General features: G+C 44.9%; 1 protein-coding gene across 1 annotated transcript; it reads left to right on the top strand.

The window, feature by feature from the left end:
* The first annotated feature begins 2,502 nt into the window (after positions 1-2,502).
* Positions 2,503-14,891, top strand: LOC309686171 (regucalcin). Its single transcript, XM_082498731.1, has 6 exons — positions 2,503-2,774; positions 5,774-5,956; positions 7,261-7,476; positions 8,993-9,124; positions 13,567-13,721; positions 14,461-14,891. The coding sequence occupies exons 1-6, from the start codon at positions 2,612-2,614 to the stop codon at positions 14,509-14,511; spliced, it is 900 nt and encodes a 299-aa protein (XP_082354857.1). The 5' UTR covers positions 2,503-2,611; the 3' UTR covers positions 14,512-14,891.
* Positions 14,892-16,250: the final 1,359 nt, after the last annotated feature.

Genomic DNA, 16,250 nt, shown 5'->3' with positions numbered 1-16,250 from the left:
GGGCACTACGTGTGCTCCCTGTCACTGGGATTTGGAGGCTGTGGAGTGGTCATGGCTGCGATACAACAGTGGGAAGTTCCCAGGGGGGAGGCCACATGGCAGCATCATCTTTGGCAGCCACTTCCCCGGCTCTCTTTTCACCCCTGGTGAACTTCTAGTGGCAGAAGACTTCAGCTGATGCTCTTTGTGAAGGCACCCCCCATGAATTCCTCCCTGCTCCACCTTTCAGCAAGCCTGGATTAGCCATTACAGAAGAGACAAAGCAGGAGTACTGTCCCGTGTAACTAGAGATCCAAGTTCAAAATATTTGGCACTTTGGAAGACGACCAGAGTTTGTGTTGTAACCCAGTGCTTGCAGAAGCTGTTAATTTTCTCCCAAGGTGTATGCCAACACACAGCTTGTTTTGATGCCTCCAAACCATGCTGGCAAATGCCTAAATCAGCAAGGAGCATAGCAAATGGCCAGGTGGGTTGAGTGCGTGAGTACCTCCTGCTGCTGAATTCAATAAGATGCTGTGTTGGCCACGTATCCCAAATGGCCTTGGAGTGTGCAAGGACAGTGGGAAAGCAGCAAACGTGGCTGAGCTTTGTAAAAAGCAACAATTATGTTTCACTGTACTTAAAAATTCTCAATGAATTCTTTGCATACTTTCAAATTTTAAACCTCTGGATCTTCTTTCTTTGTTGTAAAATGTGTGAAAGAAACAGAGCTACTGTGGCACTTTTGTTTTTCTGGATGTTTTTCTGTTGTTGGCAGCCACTAACAACTCGCTTGCCTCAGCTCTGAGATGAAATCCTGCAGTTTGTTGTATGGCACCATGGTGGGGGCCGAAAGAGAAAAATCAATGCTAAGCATTGAAGTAATGCTATGTGAGCCTGTAAAATAAAAGCCGAACTGCTCAGGTAAGGTGATGTTCAGTTAATAAGTATCACATTAGTAGTCCATCAAGGGAAGCCTGCATGATGTGTTGGTAAGGACGTGTAGCCCATGAACTTTCCAAATATACCACCAGAAGGAAAAAAAGGTTAACAAATGAAGCCTGGGGTGTGAGCACCTGCTGAATGAATAAAGGTAATCCAGCAAAAATGCTGGGCAGGAGATAATTGCCGGTAACGAGGTGCGTGATAAGGAACAGGTAAAATCCGTAACATGAACCGTGAGGGGGCTGCCCGATAGAAGGCCCCGGTGGGTGCTGTGCAATCACCGCTGTGCAGCGCTGTGCTGTGCCCCTTGAATCAAGGGGCCGCTAAAAGCATGACCTGGAAACAAGAAGCCTGACTGGGGAAAAGAGGCAGGTTTTGGAGCAGCCATGTTACCGCTGGTTCATGGGGACACAGCAGTGAGCCAGCTGGCACCTAGCTGGTGCACCCTGGAGAAGATGTGTGAGATGCTGAGCAGCAAGACCGAAGTAATTTTTATATCACAGATCTCTATGAGGATGACTGAATCCAAGTCAAAAGGCAAATTGTTGTGGGATGCTGATGGGAAGAGCTGGCCTGGGAGCTGCAGCGGCCATGGCACAGAGTCAGGCAGGCGTGATGGGGAACTGCATGTGGAAACTCTGATGCTAGCCCTTTGCCTCGCGCCTGTGGTAGTTTCTGAGGCTTTACAGTGAGGGTGGCGAAGGAGGGCTTGGTGCGCCGAAGGCCCCGGATTTCTGGATGACCGGGAGAATGTTGCAGGAGCTGTGGAGAACGATCCCTGGTGCTGGAAGTCGGGGTGTCACAGCCCAGCAGACGCTTAAACCACCGCAGGGAGAAGGCACGCAGAACCCAGGCCTTTTGGAAACCGACTTCTCCAGGGAGCAGAGCAACTCGGCCAGAGCGGAGAGCAATCCCTTCTCCCTCTTCTTCCTCCCTGCAGCAGTGGGTGCAGGGAGCTCAGCCACCCCTGCCCCGGCTCCACAACCCCTGCTGTCCGTGGAGAACTGCCCACAGGACGGGCTCGGGCCCAGCCTCAGAGGCCTCGGGCGGGGCGGGGGTAGAAGGGGGGCCGCCCCTGGCGGGGGGGCCCGAGGCCCGGCCGTCACCGGCCCCGAGGCCCGGTGGGGGCGGCCGCCTCCCCTCTCCCCTCCCCGCTATAAGACCGGCGGCGGCAGCGGGCCGGGACCTCTGGCTGCGCTGCTGGAAACAGGTAGGGCCGGCGTGTGTGTGTGTGTTTTATTATTATTACTCTGTTCTTTCATATATATATGTGTGTGTGTGTGTTTAAATTACACCGTCCCGCGCACAGCAGCAATGTCGCCGCCGCGGGAGCTGCGCCTGAGCAGCCGGGCGTGAGGGGGGGGGGAGCGGGTCGGGCTGGGCCCGCCGGCGGCCGGGCCTTTCCCGCCCAGGGCCTGGCGCCCGTCCGCACCCCCGGGTTATTATTATTTATTTTATTATTTTATTATTTATTTTTCTTCATTTGTTAATTTTATTTTTTTAAAAAAGCGGCGGCAGGCTGGGCAGCGCACCCACCCACCGGCCGGCCCCAGGCGCCCTCCCGCCCCCGCCGCGGGCCGGGCCGCGCCGCGCTCTCCGCAGGCTGTGTGAGGGGAGCTGACGGGCGGGCGGACACACAGGCGTTGTTGGACGTGCGAGAGGCGTTAACTAACGTTTGCCCACAGGTATGTCCTCAGTGAAGATCGAGTGCGTTGCCAGCGAGGGCTACGGCATCGGGGAGTCGCCCGTCTGGGACGAGCAGGAGAGCGCGCTCCTCTGCGTGGACATCACCGGCAGGAAGGTGTGCCGCTGGAGCTCGCTCACCAAGCAGGTGCAGGCGATCGCTGTGGGTAAGGAACGGCCCCAAAAACCCCTCTGCTGAACGTCAGGGTGGTGCCTTCTGAGCTGGTACCGCGGGTGATGCTGGATGGGGATTAACTGCTGGTGCAAGGAGAGCTCTCCCCAAGACCTGGCCATCCTAGGCTGGAGAGGACACCGAGGCTCGCGCTGTGTGCAGAAACTAAATAACAGTGGCTGTCCAGACTTTGTCCTGAGGACTTTTCTTAAGATTTTCTGCTGTTGGATTACATTTGATCTATTCCTCTTTCCTGTAAATTGTTCACAACTGGCTCTCTTCTGCTCCCGCTCTGTCCCAGGGGTGTAAGGGTCGCCAAGGCTCTTCTTCTCTGGTGTTGATGTCTGTGGGAGCTTTGTTACTGAGTTGAATGAGCAGTGCCCATGACGTTTTCTTTATTAGAAAAAAAACTCCTATAGCGATTTAAAAAGGTGAATTATTTATTTTTTTAAGGTAACAGTGTCACCAGCTAGTCTCAATAGACAGGAAGAGATGTGCTAACTCTCATAAAAAAAGAGTTGCAGATTTACTTCTGGATGTGATAATGTAAATATTTGTCTGTCTGAAGACAGCTTCTTAAATGGTTTAAGTACACATATTTATTACTTCCTTGTGTTCAGTAACCCTTGGTGAAAATCACTTACTTTTGTCCACCCATAAGCTATTCACATTATTCACAATAAATTGATCTGGGCTTATCTGCCATTCAAATTACTGTAGTTACTGGTTTTAAGATGAGAGAAGGCCTGATGCTAATTTTGGAAATACTGCTTCCCAACTTACTTTGCTTACTTCCTCTTACCTTAGCTGAGGGACTGTGCCTCTCCTGCCTCCCCCCCAGCTTGGACCTACTCTCAAAAGGGCAATCTTTTATGTGTGGCCTGTCTGGAGATGTAGAAGGCATAGTAGCTGAAGTAGCTACTTTTTTTTTTTTTAAAACTTCCTTCTGTTTCCTTTGTTTAGTAATAAAATAGTTATAATTAATAGCTGAGCCTGTGGGAATACCATGATTAAAAGACCAAAAAAAAACCCCAAACACCCAAAGAGTGCCATGTGATTAAAGTAGCGGGTTGATGTCCAAAGTGGAAACGGAGAGAGGAATGACTCATTACTGAAGCTTATAGAGAATTACAACCACCCCACACTTAGCAACAACTTCAAATGCCCTTTTCAACTCCACAGGGAAAACAGCACTACACACATAATTGTGCCCATGGGGGAGACCTTATGGTCAGTTTTCTGTTTGGCATAAAATGATGTTGCAAATAAATCAGTTCTGTGGATGCTGTTTAACAAAGCTCTCCGGGGTGGCTGCAGACTGAGCTGGGTGCAAGGGCTAATGCAGCCTGTGCAGTGAACAGTAGTAGGTTGGCTGTGGCCCTCTCTCTAGCCCGATGCACCCCTTTCCCCTGGGGTGCATTGTTGGGAAGGTATGGGGTCGTTCTTGTGGCTGTAGGGGCACCTGGGGCACTGATGCCTCCAGGGACAGGCAGGCAAGGGTATACAGGCTGCTGTGCTTGGGGGCTGCTCCCCCCATAGTGGGAGGGAAGGAGGCCCTGGGGGCTGCCCGGGTGGAAGGGCTCCTGTGGGCCATGGCCCTGGCTGTTTCACTGAGAGAGTGGGGTAGTTGCCTTCCCACACTCTGGCGGCAAAGCTCCTGCTGCCAGGCAGAAAAGCGCTTTTATTGGCAAGGTTACCAGCAATCAGGAGAGCAGCAAAATTACTTCCTTTGGTGGGTGCCACGCACCCCTCAACCTCTCCGTGCTGGCACTGGAAGAAGTGGCATCCACTCCCCCAGCATAGATGAGCCCATACCATCACCAGTATGGTCACAGGGCTTGAGGTGAAGGAGTTGCTCAAGTTGAGCTTGCAATCAGGTGTGCAATTCAGGTGTTGAGGGAAATAGCATTTGGATATCTGGCATGGTGGTACCATTGGAGGGGCTGCAAAGGGAAAGGGTGTCCTGAGCCAAGCGCAAGCAGCCAGAAAGGAGTAGCTCCTCTTGGCAGCAGTAGTGGCTGGTGGTGGTTATAAGTGTTTGTGAAACTATTACCTAATTATATCTCTGCAAAGCTATAAATACAAGAAATGGTTTATTTTTAAATTAGAGAGTTTGCAATTAGTCCCATGCATATTGTCCCAGGCTTTATTGCTCTATTCAAAGTTATTATTCCTTATATTGTGTCTGATTGTAGGCTTTTACGGAAATGTTATCTTCACACTCATTTCTCTGCTTCTTTACTAATTCCTTTATAATAACCTGCAATTGAGGTTTTACTGCATAATAACTCAAATGAGTGTAAACTAACCATGGAGCATTTACTAATTTTCTGTTTTGCTTTAACTCTTGGAAAGCTCTGCAACTCCTTGGTGTGTTTTTGGTGCTGCTGGAGGCATGTCTGAACTGCACAGCAGAGTGTGGTGCAGGGGGGTGGCTCTCCTGCCCAGCGTGACTGTCCCAGTGCAGAGATACTTTCTGTCTCCAGGAGTTATGACTGAACGGCCGTGCAGAGCTGATTTACCCAAGAGCTGGGCTAAACAAACACAGTTGCTCCAGAGCTTTTGTGACAATCAATTTTTCCCCTGGGGAGACGGGGAACCCACACAGTAACCTGTCGTAAAAAGTATGTATGCCTGTATGTGTCTCCCTTTTTATGCTGGGTTGTTTTTTTTTTTAAAGCACCTAGCAGAACCAGGTGCTGGTAATGATTATTGCTCCTGGGAGCATTGGTAATACTCTAGTTCCCCGAGTTGATGTCTCAAACCGGTGATTCGCTTTGTAGCTGCTTTCCGTATGCATTAAGTATGCCCTCTTCACATGAAAGAACCTATTTCTATGTATCTAAACATCAGTGTTGTTGGTAGAAAAGTAAGTTGTTTCTTTTGCCTGTGGTCTTACTGAGTTCGCTGTGACTGCTTGTGTGTCTAAAGTGGGCAGAAAAGAAATGTCTCCGCGTAGCACATAACCTCTTTTCCATTTCAACCTGTTTCTAGATGCTCCTGTGAGCTCGGTGGCTCTCCGTAAATCTGGGGATTATGTCATCACCCTGGGAACCAGGTTTGCTGCTTTGAAATGGAAAGAGCAGCTGGTAACCACCATTACTCACGTGGACAAGGATAAGCCAAACAACCGATTCAATGATGGAAAAGTGGATCCTGCAGGGCGGTATTTTGCAGGTATGCTGCAGGTGGTTCCTTCCTTCTGCTGCTGCGTTAGGTTTTGGTGACAACATGCAGCAATCAGTTGTAGATGCAGCAAGTGTTCATTCATAGTTAAATGGTGGGGACTTTTTATTGTTGTATTCAAGCAGAGTTTAATCCCATTTATGAATCTATTTGTATCACCTGGAGACCATTTTATCAGGATTATTTTTTTAAAAAGAGGCCCACTATTCAGAGCCAGCCTAGTTAGAAACACTGGCCTTGTGTCCTCCCTGTTGGCGTGCTTGTTTTGAATGCTGGCAGACTGCCAATAGAAAATACTTTTCCGGCTAGAAATTTATGATATTATGGGGTTTGTTCTTCATAAATCAGAATTTATAGATGGCATTTCTAAAACCTATGTGACTGTTCAGCCTGGAGAAGGCTCAGGGGGATCTTATCCATGTATATAAGTACCTGATGGGGGATGGAGCAAAGAAGACGGAGCCCAGCTCTGCTCAGTGGTGCCCAGTGACAGGACCAGAGGCAGTGGGCACAAACTGAAATTCAGGAAATTCTGTTTAAACATAAGAAAACTTTTTTTTCTGAGGATGATCAAACAGTGGAACAGGTTACCTAGAAAGGCTGTGGAGTCTCCATCCGTGGAGATCTTCAAGACACAATGCTGGCCTGGGCCACCTGTGGTGGCTGACCCTGCTTTGAGCAGTGGGTGGGCCCAGATGATCTCCAGAAGTGCCCTCCAGCCTCAGCTGTCTCATGATCCAGTCCTCCTGGTTTTTAAAATGCTGTTCTGTGCATCTGCCCTGTAGTTGGGTCCCCGGACTTACCTTAACTTGCTTTTACCCAGCCTCTCAAGAACTAGTGTCAGCTGCCAACTTCGAGCCACAATGATGAGATTTGGGGTTGAAAAGGCTTTAGTAAGATTCGTTCTGAGGGAGGAGGAAATTTTTTCTTTTTCCAGTCTGTCTGCTATACATGACATTAAGATTTGTGGGAAGTTAAATGCTGATCACACCTTTCTTAATATTTGAGTGACTGAATAAAATGTTTAGCAGAAATCATGTGGCGCACCATTTCTGCCACAGTTCAACAAAAAAACCCTCCAAAGGCTGTGTTTTGTTATCTTCTGCTAGAAACAAGCACTTTTGAAATCTACCTTTCTCTTTTAACTCAGTTTCTTCCCCGAATTTCTGAAGCCCCCACACTCCTCCCATCTACTTTGGCAGTGTGGTCATATTCATAGTGAGGGGCTGCCACCAAACCTGTGGGGGAGAGCCCATTTGTTCTGAACCTGCTTTTTCCCCTTCGGCTCTGCACAGGTACGATGGCTGAGGAGATTCGACCTGCTGTGCTGGAAAGACGCCAGGGCTCTTTGTATACACTCTTCTCTGACCTCTCAGTGGTGAAGCACTTTGATCAGGTGGACATTTCTAATGGGCTGGACTGGTCGCTAGATCACAAAACCTTCTTTTACATTGACAGTTTGTCCTACTCAGTGGATGCCTTTGATTATGACCTCCAAACTGGAAAAATTGGTATGAGTTGTGGTACTCTAAAATAATTGTTTGTGACTAAAGATTTTGATGTTTGTTTCCATTCTGGTTATTATGCAGAGATGGTCAGAGCTTTGGGAGCGCTTCTTCAGAAACCTCTTTGGAACAAAACAACAGAAGCCATATTAACATCCATCTGCGCCTGTCTAGGCTCCTAGCTCAAACTAGTCAGAGGCTGTCGGTAATGTTATAAAGTATTTAAATTGCATGGTAGAGTTTGAGTAGTAATCTGGACTAGTGTTACTAAACACAATGCATATCTGATCTTCCTGTGTAAAAAGGGCTAAGTGTTTCTTGTATGGCTAGATTTCTGTGGCTGCGTGTTTCTTATTACTGAGAGCATAGGCAAAGTAACAGAAAGCTTGTAGCCTTGTGCAAAACCTCTGCTAGCTTCTCTAGATTTTTTTTCATCCTGTTCTTTTTTTTTTTAAATATAAGCTCTTAGACGAAGATATTGCAGACAGAGCTAAGCAACAACTGGAAAGCAGTAACTCAAAACTCTTCTTCCTTCTTTTATTTAAAACAAAACAAAACAACTGCTTACAGGCTTCTACAAGCTTGGGCAAAAGAAAAATTCCAGTGACTTGGACTAATAATTTGCTTTTGAGTACATGGACTGCAGTGTTTTGCTTTAAAAGAACCCAGTCAATTTGATCTTTAGTTTTTAAACTGTGAATTTAAAGTCTTTTTAGGTGTAGCATCTTGTCCCAATGTCTTTCTTCTATGGCTTACAATTGAATTTTTCTTTAGGAAATAGGGTGGTTCTCTCTCACCCACGCTCACTCCCTCTCTTTCTGTGGGCAGTCTGACAATCCCCAGGAGCACAAAGGAAATTCATTAAAAATATTGCTACATATGAGAAACATTGAAGCTGTCAGAGCATAAAATAAACCATGTTGGAAAGTTGATTTTAGTTTTCTGTAATAACAGTGGATAAACGTTCAGATAGAATTGTTTGTTTTTAGGTTGACAGTATGCCTTTGAAGTTGATGCTTTTCCTAACTCTGTGTTTATATAAACTCTCAGTTTATATATCTGAAGGTCAGTTTTGTGTTGGAACAGTGATTATTGGCACGTTCCAGCAATCTGTTTGAAAAGTCTCCAGTTCTCTGACTGGAAGTGACCCATACTTGAAATGAGCCAAACTGCTTCTAGAACAATTAATTTTCTGGATATATATGTAACATTAATTTATTCAGTTATTCATTTAATATTGTAAGTAGGAGAGCATGAGTGGTGCACTAGAAAAGAACACCAGAAAAAAGGATTATACTTTCAATGGATAGAAACTGATCTACAAGCTTTCACACTGAGAAGCAACTGTCTCAGGAAACAAACAGGGCAGTAGACACGATCTATTTCTTTCATACCAAAGAACTCAGGGCTTCAGCCCAGCTTTTGAAAATAATAGGATGAATAATAACTCTGCTGGGCTGTGACTGATAAAAATTTTAACAACTGTCTCACTTAGTTTTGCTGTGTTTTTTCTGCCCTACAGGCAATCGTAGGAGTATATACAAACTGGAAAAAGAGGAAAGCATTCCTGATGGGATGTGCATTGATACAGAAGGCAAACTCTGGGTAGCTTGTTATGATGGTGGGAGAGTGATTCGTCTTGACCCTGAGACGGGTAAGTTGTTGCAAAGGGTGGACTGGACTTCTGTGTTCAAAAAAAAAAAAAAAAAAAAAAAACAAAAGCAAAGAATGAGAGGGGTTTTTTTTAGCCCCTCACAGAAATGGTATATCTGCTCCTTGTAAAAACATCCTTTTTTTTTTTTTTTAAAGTAATTATATGTCCCTGCTCTCACAAGTTAGCTTTGTAAATAAGTCTCCTTTGTTCCCAGCTTTTGTTGTGTTGGAAAAGGTAAAGTTACCATCACACTTGTGAATTGTTTGAGTTAGCATCCTCTTGCATCCTCCAAACTTAAGATCAGTGTTTAGCTTATTGATATATGATGTGGAAGAAAATGAATAAACCGTGAAATGACAAAGATGACTTAAGCTATTTTTTTGTCTTGTTTCTTCAGCATAGTGTTTTGGGCAGCCTACTGAGGTTAATGCAAGTCCCACGTGACACTGATGCCAGCAACATTTTTTTGTTGTTGAAAATTATTTACACGATAAATTTTGCAATTGAAATAATAAAAGATATTTAATGAATTCCACAGCATTTTATCATTCCCATATAACATCTTGGGTGTGCCCATTGTCTGAGCCTGTCATTCATTGCTGCTCTCATTTGGACTTTGGTGGTCTGTCAGGCATGATTTAGTCTGAGTAAAAACCACGTGTAAAGCACTTCAGAGAGACTGAACCAAACTCTCTGCAAGGGCCCGGTGGGTGAGAATGGGAGCGTGATTTTGACAGATCCCAGATAGCACAGATTTGCATAATGCAAGCATAGGAGCGGCTGCACTGGTTTGCATCTGGGGTCTCTTGAACCCAGGTCCAGCCCTAACAGAAAGCTAGGGGTTTTGTGGGGCTACAGATGCAGGGATGCAGGTGTCCCTTGAGACATGCCTCCTCCACAGCGTGCAGCAGACCCTGGCGCGCATATGCACCAGGTGGGTCATGTTGCAGCCTCTCTTCTGACTCTGTTGGAACCTCTTTACTTAAGGCTCAAGCTGTGCTTTTCACCTCACCTTTTGATTTGCACCCATCCAAGATCTTGCCAACCTGTGGAACTTCCTCCTGTCCTGCAGAGTCTGCATGCCAACCCTAGGAGGAGGAAGCTCCAACTTGGAGATCCCAGCAGCTCTGGGACCTGTTTTGGTCGCACATCCTCCCCTTTTGGTGGACAGAGCACTCCTTTGTGACCTCCACCAGCCCTTTGAATACCCTTCTGGAACAGTAGACACTACCATTTTTCCTCTCTGGTTCACTGTTGCTACCTTTTTTTTCTCCCTGGCTTTCACCTTCTTCCTTAGAGGAAAGCTAATGGGAATAGTGTCCATAAGCAGATGCATAGGGAGACTGTGAGAAAAGGGAAAGCAGAGTACATATCCCTAATGCATTTCCAGCCTCCAACTACGCTGAGCTCAGGGTCTTTCAGAGCTGGATGTGATTTTGGTGTATTGATAGCTGCCAGTGGATTTCTCCCCTTGCCCATGTAAAACTCCCAGCACCCACAGTGAACTGTAGCAAGAAGTTTCACAGGTGAAGTGTCCACGTCAAAAAGAGCCACCTTCTTTGTGAATATCTCATGCTTATCTGCTCTATCATTTTAAAGTAATATCTGAGATCTGCAATTTTCTGAATTCTGAGTGAATTGTAACTCTTTAGGGAGAGGACCTGGACAGGTTTGAAGATAACTCCACAAAAGCCTCTCTTTTGATGCACAATAGCTATTAAGTGTGGCTTGAATGACTGTCAGCCAGTTGCAGATACATCCAGTGATAAAGAGCTTATCTAAAGCACGTGAGGGGGGATTTTCAGGTTTCACTGATAGCAGAGCTTGGACTGCATTTTTAGGGGGATGGGCGAGGGAACTTGTTTATTTGGCATCTCTTCTAAATGAAGGTTTTGAGGTTCAGAATGAAACAGCTTTTCAGGACCGGGCTTCTTTAGCCGAGGTAGATGCTGCCTTTAGATTCAGGATATGCTGCAGGGAAAAGTTTGTGATGACCGATCACACTGGGTGTGCAAAGGGCTCAAAAAGGATGTCTAACTTATGCATTGCCGAATTTTGTCATACCTTCCGGTCACTTAGGAACCTGCTAGTTTTATGCAATCATGCCATTTAATTAGGATCTAAATATTTTACAGTTCTTAATGAATGTATTTTGTATCCTTTGGTTGTACAGGATCTAAAAGATCTGCTCAGTTTCTGTCTTCTACAGATACCCAACATAGATGAATACTTCAGGTGGATTTCAAAGCATCCAGGTGCAGATTTACTTGGATATCCAGGAAGATGTTGCTCATCTTAGAGCTTTTTAAACAATATCTTCCAGGCAGTTACCTGCTGAGACCACTCTGCAAGTACAGTCAGGGTCTCCTCTCATCTCTGGAGCTCATGCCTCTTCTCCTACAGTGCATGTTTTTCCCCTTTGAATGCCCTTCCCACTCATTTTCTCCCAGACTTGGTGTCAGCCAATTTCTAGGGTGGCCTCTGGAGCATTTTATAAGCCACCATGTAGCCATGTAATCCTTCCACTGCCAGCTGACTGGATAACCGCAAAGTGCTATGAGAGCCAGTTTGCAGGAGTGTTGTCTTGGGACTCATTGGTCTTTGTCACACCCAGGCAACAGACAGGACTTTTCTCCAAATTTTCTAGACATTTTGAAAAAATCTGCTCTTTTCAGGGAAGTAACAGGTAACCAGATATGCAAATAATCTCTGACAATCTAAATGCCATTACACTGATTTTTTTTTTTTTTTTTTCATTTTGATTTTTACTTTGGCCATTGTGGGTCGAAGTGTGTGCCAAATAAGCTTATTATACAGCATCAGGAATCCCAGAGTGCTGAAACTTCCCTGGCTGTTACATACAAGAGGCTCTTTCATCACTGCTCGCTTGCTGTTTTTTTATTTATTTTGGGATTAAAAGACAGTTTAAAAGTATCCAGCCCTCATGTCAGGGTTTTCGGTGAAACAAAGCCCTCTCAGTCCTTTATTTTGGATATACTGGTCACATCCATACTAGCAAGTAAAACGGATCAGGAAACAAACGTCCTTTGGTCTTGCACCATATTGGTATATCGGAGCTTATTTTGCACAGCCAGGCTGTCTTCCCCCACCAAAACAAAGCCCAAAGTGTCTCTGGGGAGCAGCATACCCAACTACGTGGGCAAAAATTGTTCCAGGACTGCACCAACAGCTTAATAGTGGGGCTTTGCTTTTGTGTGTGCCTATGCCCTGCTTAGTGTTGTGGTACAGGTGAAGCTGTTCGGTCTGTGCTGCTGTCAGTTCATTGCAGTGCTGGAAGGGACCAAAGCAGAGTTTGTTGGAAGAGGGAAAATGTCTTAGAGCATGTAAGAGGGAAGATGGGTGCTTGCTTTGATAAGCACCTCCTGGGAAGTGGAGCCCCACTCTAAAATTGAACAAAAACTTATCACAGGTGTTAAGTGGACCTAACTTTCCACTTTTTCTTTTCTTTGTAGGGTTCCCAACATCATAGTTACTCTCCTGCTATTTCGACACATCGCTAAACAGTTAGTTACTATAAGGAGACCGAGCCCTTCACACATGCAGTTGAACAGCCAGGGGAACCACATATTTTGTAGGAGATTCATGTGCTTTAGCATATTTCCAGAAAGAGAGATTCGGTTGTTGCTAGATAACATAGGCAGGGTGGGTATAAGCACTTCTTGCCCAGAATTGGGAGGAATTTTATAAAAACCTGCTGTAAGGTGTCTCAACAGTCTTCTGGTTAAGGCTGTAGGCAATCTGTTCACTACTGTCATTCAGATGCTAGCTATTTGTTGGTGTAATAAAGGCGTAATATTATTTATGGTAGCTCTAAGTTTCTTGTAAACTTCAGACGTGTCCCATGATCCTTATTTTATGCAAGCTTGATTTGAAAGGCTATTGAAATTTCAGGAAAAACTTCTAGGAATTAATCTTCCTTAACTGCAGGCAGTAGAGGTGTAGCACGAGGTACGCCTCAGTGGAGGTGCATGAGGTCTGCTTGCTCCAGGCTTCCTTTGTAGTTAAAAGTAGAGAAGTCAGCAGGTCTAGGGCGTGTTCATGTGACCTATTTTAGGGAGGAATTACATCCCATTTCCATTGAGTGCATGGGCAGCCTAGATGATGAGCTCAGATACAGATGTCTGTGCTGTGGATGTTAGCATTTAATTAGACAACAGGCTGGGATTGAGGGTGGGATTTGTTTGTGATAACTGAGACTGAAACTTGTCAAGTGATACATCGTCAACAATGCAGTTTACAGAAGTCTGGTTTCTCCCAGTTACGGTGCTCATCAGTATGCTGTAACTTGGTGTGAGACCTCCCCCTGCCCTGGTACCCGCTTTTGTCAAACACCTGGCTCCACATTGGTTATTTGCAATAATTTGTTTAAATTTCTTGTTGTAAGTAGATGACCAGGAAACAGTGTGCATGTTTTTCTCCAGGAAAAAGACTCCAGACTGTGAAACTTCCTGTTGACAAGACAACTTCCTGCTGTTTTGGAGGAAAGGATTATTCAGAAATGTATGTGACTTCTGCCAGTGATGGGATGGATAAAGAGTGGCTTTCACGGCAGCCGCAGGCTGGTGGGCTCTTCAAGGTGAATAATTCTTTTCCTTTCATTTTAGAGGGACGTTTTTTTCCCTCCTGCATTTAGGTGGCAGAACAGTTGGAGTGGTGGGAAGCAGGAAAAGAGTGGTTGTTAAAATATCTGTTATATATGCTAAGCTATTGGTCGTATTTTTGGTTCCTGTTGCAGGATGGGAAAGTTAAATGTATTTAAAGGTTTGAAAATACTTTTGGGTTTAAAATTTGTAGCAATGCTGATACTGCAAATTTTCTATGCCATCAGCTCTTTCTACTGCTCTTCCTCCCAACACAGTTCAAGTTTTCTATTTATTGTGCAAAGAATGTGTAAATACATCTGTGTCTTAATCAATGGCAGATAAAAGCATTTGCTTTTATTTGCTTTCTAGTTAGTTATAACTAAATTATCTCTTTAAAATTTCATCACCTTAGGATTGTTTTAAAGCCCTGCTCCTCCGTATAGCTGCATACCAAAGGTTATGCTGTGAACGTAGGCTTAGTAGTATGTGAGAAGAGGCTTTTTGGGAATGGACTCTGGCCTGCAATTACTGAGCTTTAGAGAAAGAGCATCGGTTGAAGTTCTGGCTGTGATGAGCTGCTCTATACAAAACAAAGTAGGATGTCAAGTTGGAGGACACAGTCCTTTTCTGCATTAAAGCATGTCTGGTTGTGAAAGAAAAGAAAATATCTGATAGTGATGAATTATTGCACTTATCTTTTTGTCTTTTTTTTCTTCTTCTCTTTTTTAATAGATAACTGGGCTAGGGGTGAAAGGAGTTCCACCTTATCCATTTGCAGGTTAAATACGCGCTCTTCAGAATGGATTAGAGAGGACTGACGTAAACAAGACAAGTCAGAAGATCTTTTTCTGGTACTTAGCATCTTTTGCTTTGAAACCATAACACAATTATAATATCTCATCAGGAAAGGGTGAAAAACTACTGAAACACATGGAATTTTTAAAAACTATTTTTTTTTTTTCCTTTAAACTCTATTACTTTAAATATCTGATGGTACTTTTTCTGTTGTGCTAAAAAGATTCTCACCTTAATAAACTACTGAATATTTTAACTTTCCTTTATGATTAAATAATGTTTTAATATCCTTTCTTTTTATTGTTTATTCTCCTGTCTCATTAGCAACTTATGCTATATTGATTTATTATTAAATTACTTGTAGTGTCTCTTCTCCGTATTTTCAAAGTTCCTCGTAAAATATCCATTTGTGGTCTTACCGCTGCTTTAACTGAAACTTCATTTGTCCCATGATGTTCTCAACAATCAAAACATTAATACCTATTACTGTGGGTCTGCAGCTTCCTTTTTACATTACATTTTTAAGGCCTCAGCTGTGGTTGTGTTTAAATTAATGCTAATCGGCTGGAGCTAATCGTCATCTCTCCCCACTGCATGTCATTATGTTGCTCATTATCTTAAATGTAAACCCAAACTTTTGGGATCAAGAACTGTATCTTTGTCCATCCTCTGAAGATCTCAGCCCGTTCTGGGAAGATCCATGGTGACAGGAAGGCGTCAGATGTTCTTGGCCGTTAATGTTTAAAAGAAAACACCACCTGCAGGTACCTCCTGCTGAACCAAACTCTCCCAGAGCAGCCAGAGGGGCCTGCATGCCCAAATGGCCATTGCGTCTACAAATGTGCAGGAAAGGGAAGTTTTATTGTTTGGTGGGGGTTTTTTTGTTTTTGTTTTTGTTTTGTTTTGGTTTTTTTTCAGTGCCTGTTGTCAATGGCAAACTTATTCCCTGGATCGCTTTTTTGCTGGTAACTTCAGGCCTGTGCGTGCTGTAACAATGGTGATGTAGCCCAGTCGGTTTTTAAACTGCAGATTTTGCTCTTGGCGTGTTACTTGTTCCCATGTTTGTGCAATTCCACCTGCAGGTGGAATAGCTACCTGTCCCCGTCCTGCTGTGTGAGGGTAACACACGGGCTGCCGAGAGCGCCTGTGGCTGCACATTTTCTCTGCAGGTACCTCCAAGAATCGGTACCTCATAGTACCATGGTTTTCCAGTGCATCTCTGCAAGCCTGCTGGAGTTGGTGTCTCTCTGCTGGATCTGCTTGTGCCTGCCATGCCCCCCGAGCGTGTAGTGGGTGACTTGGTAGCTGCCTGGCCCCTGGACCACACCGAGGCCTCGGCACTGCTTTGAACTAACGGGCATGCAAGGCACCATTTTCCTTCTTTAAAGCATGTGGGGGTATGTCTCGGCAGCTGGAAAAACAGGAGGCTTAAGCAGCCTGACTTCAGGGCGGTGGATGAGCATGAGGCAGTGAAGGATGCTGGGGCTTGTTCTTTGAGTGTCCACTGTCCTTCATTTGCTTTATGTGCCGCAAAGTAATCTCAAAGCATGGTAGAGGGAAAGTTTATTTGTTGAGGTAGATGGTGAATGTGGCAAATTTAGGGTTCTGATCTTAGTGAAGTCATGAACTGGGTGATAACTGCAGCTCAGGAACCGTGCTGTGGCTGATTGCTAATGGGCCTTCAGAGATGCAGCAGAAAATAAGTAGGCATAAACACAAATAAGCTC

This window comes from Vanellus vanellus (genome assembly GCF_965231255.1).
Source record: "Vanellus vanellus genome assembly, chromosome: 1".
Taxonomy (NCBI): domain Eukaryota; kingdom Metazoa; phylum Chordata; class Aves; order Charadriiformes; family Charadriidae; genus Vanellus; species Vanellus vanellus.
Note: the sequence above shows the minus strand (reverse complement) of the source record. Positions and strands in the feature narration are given on the sequence as shown.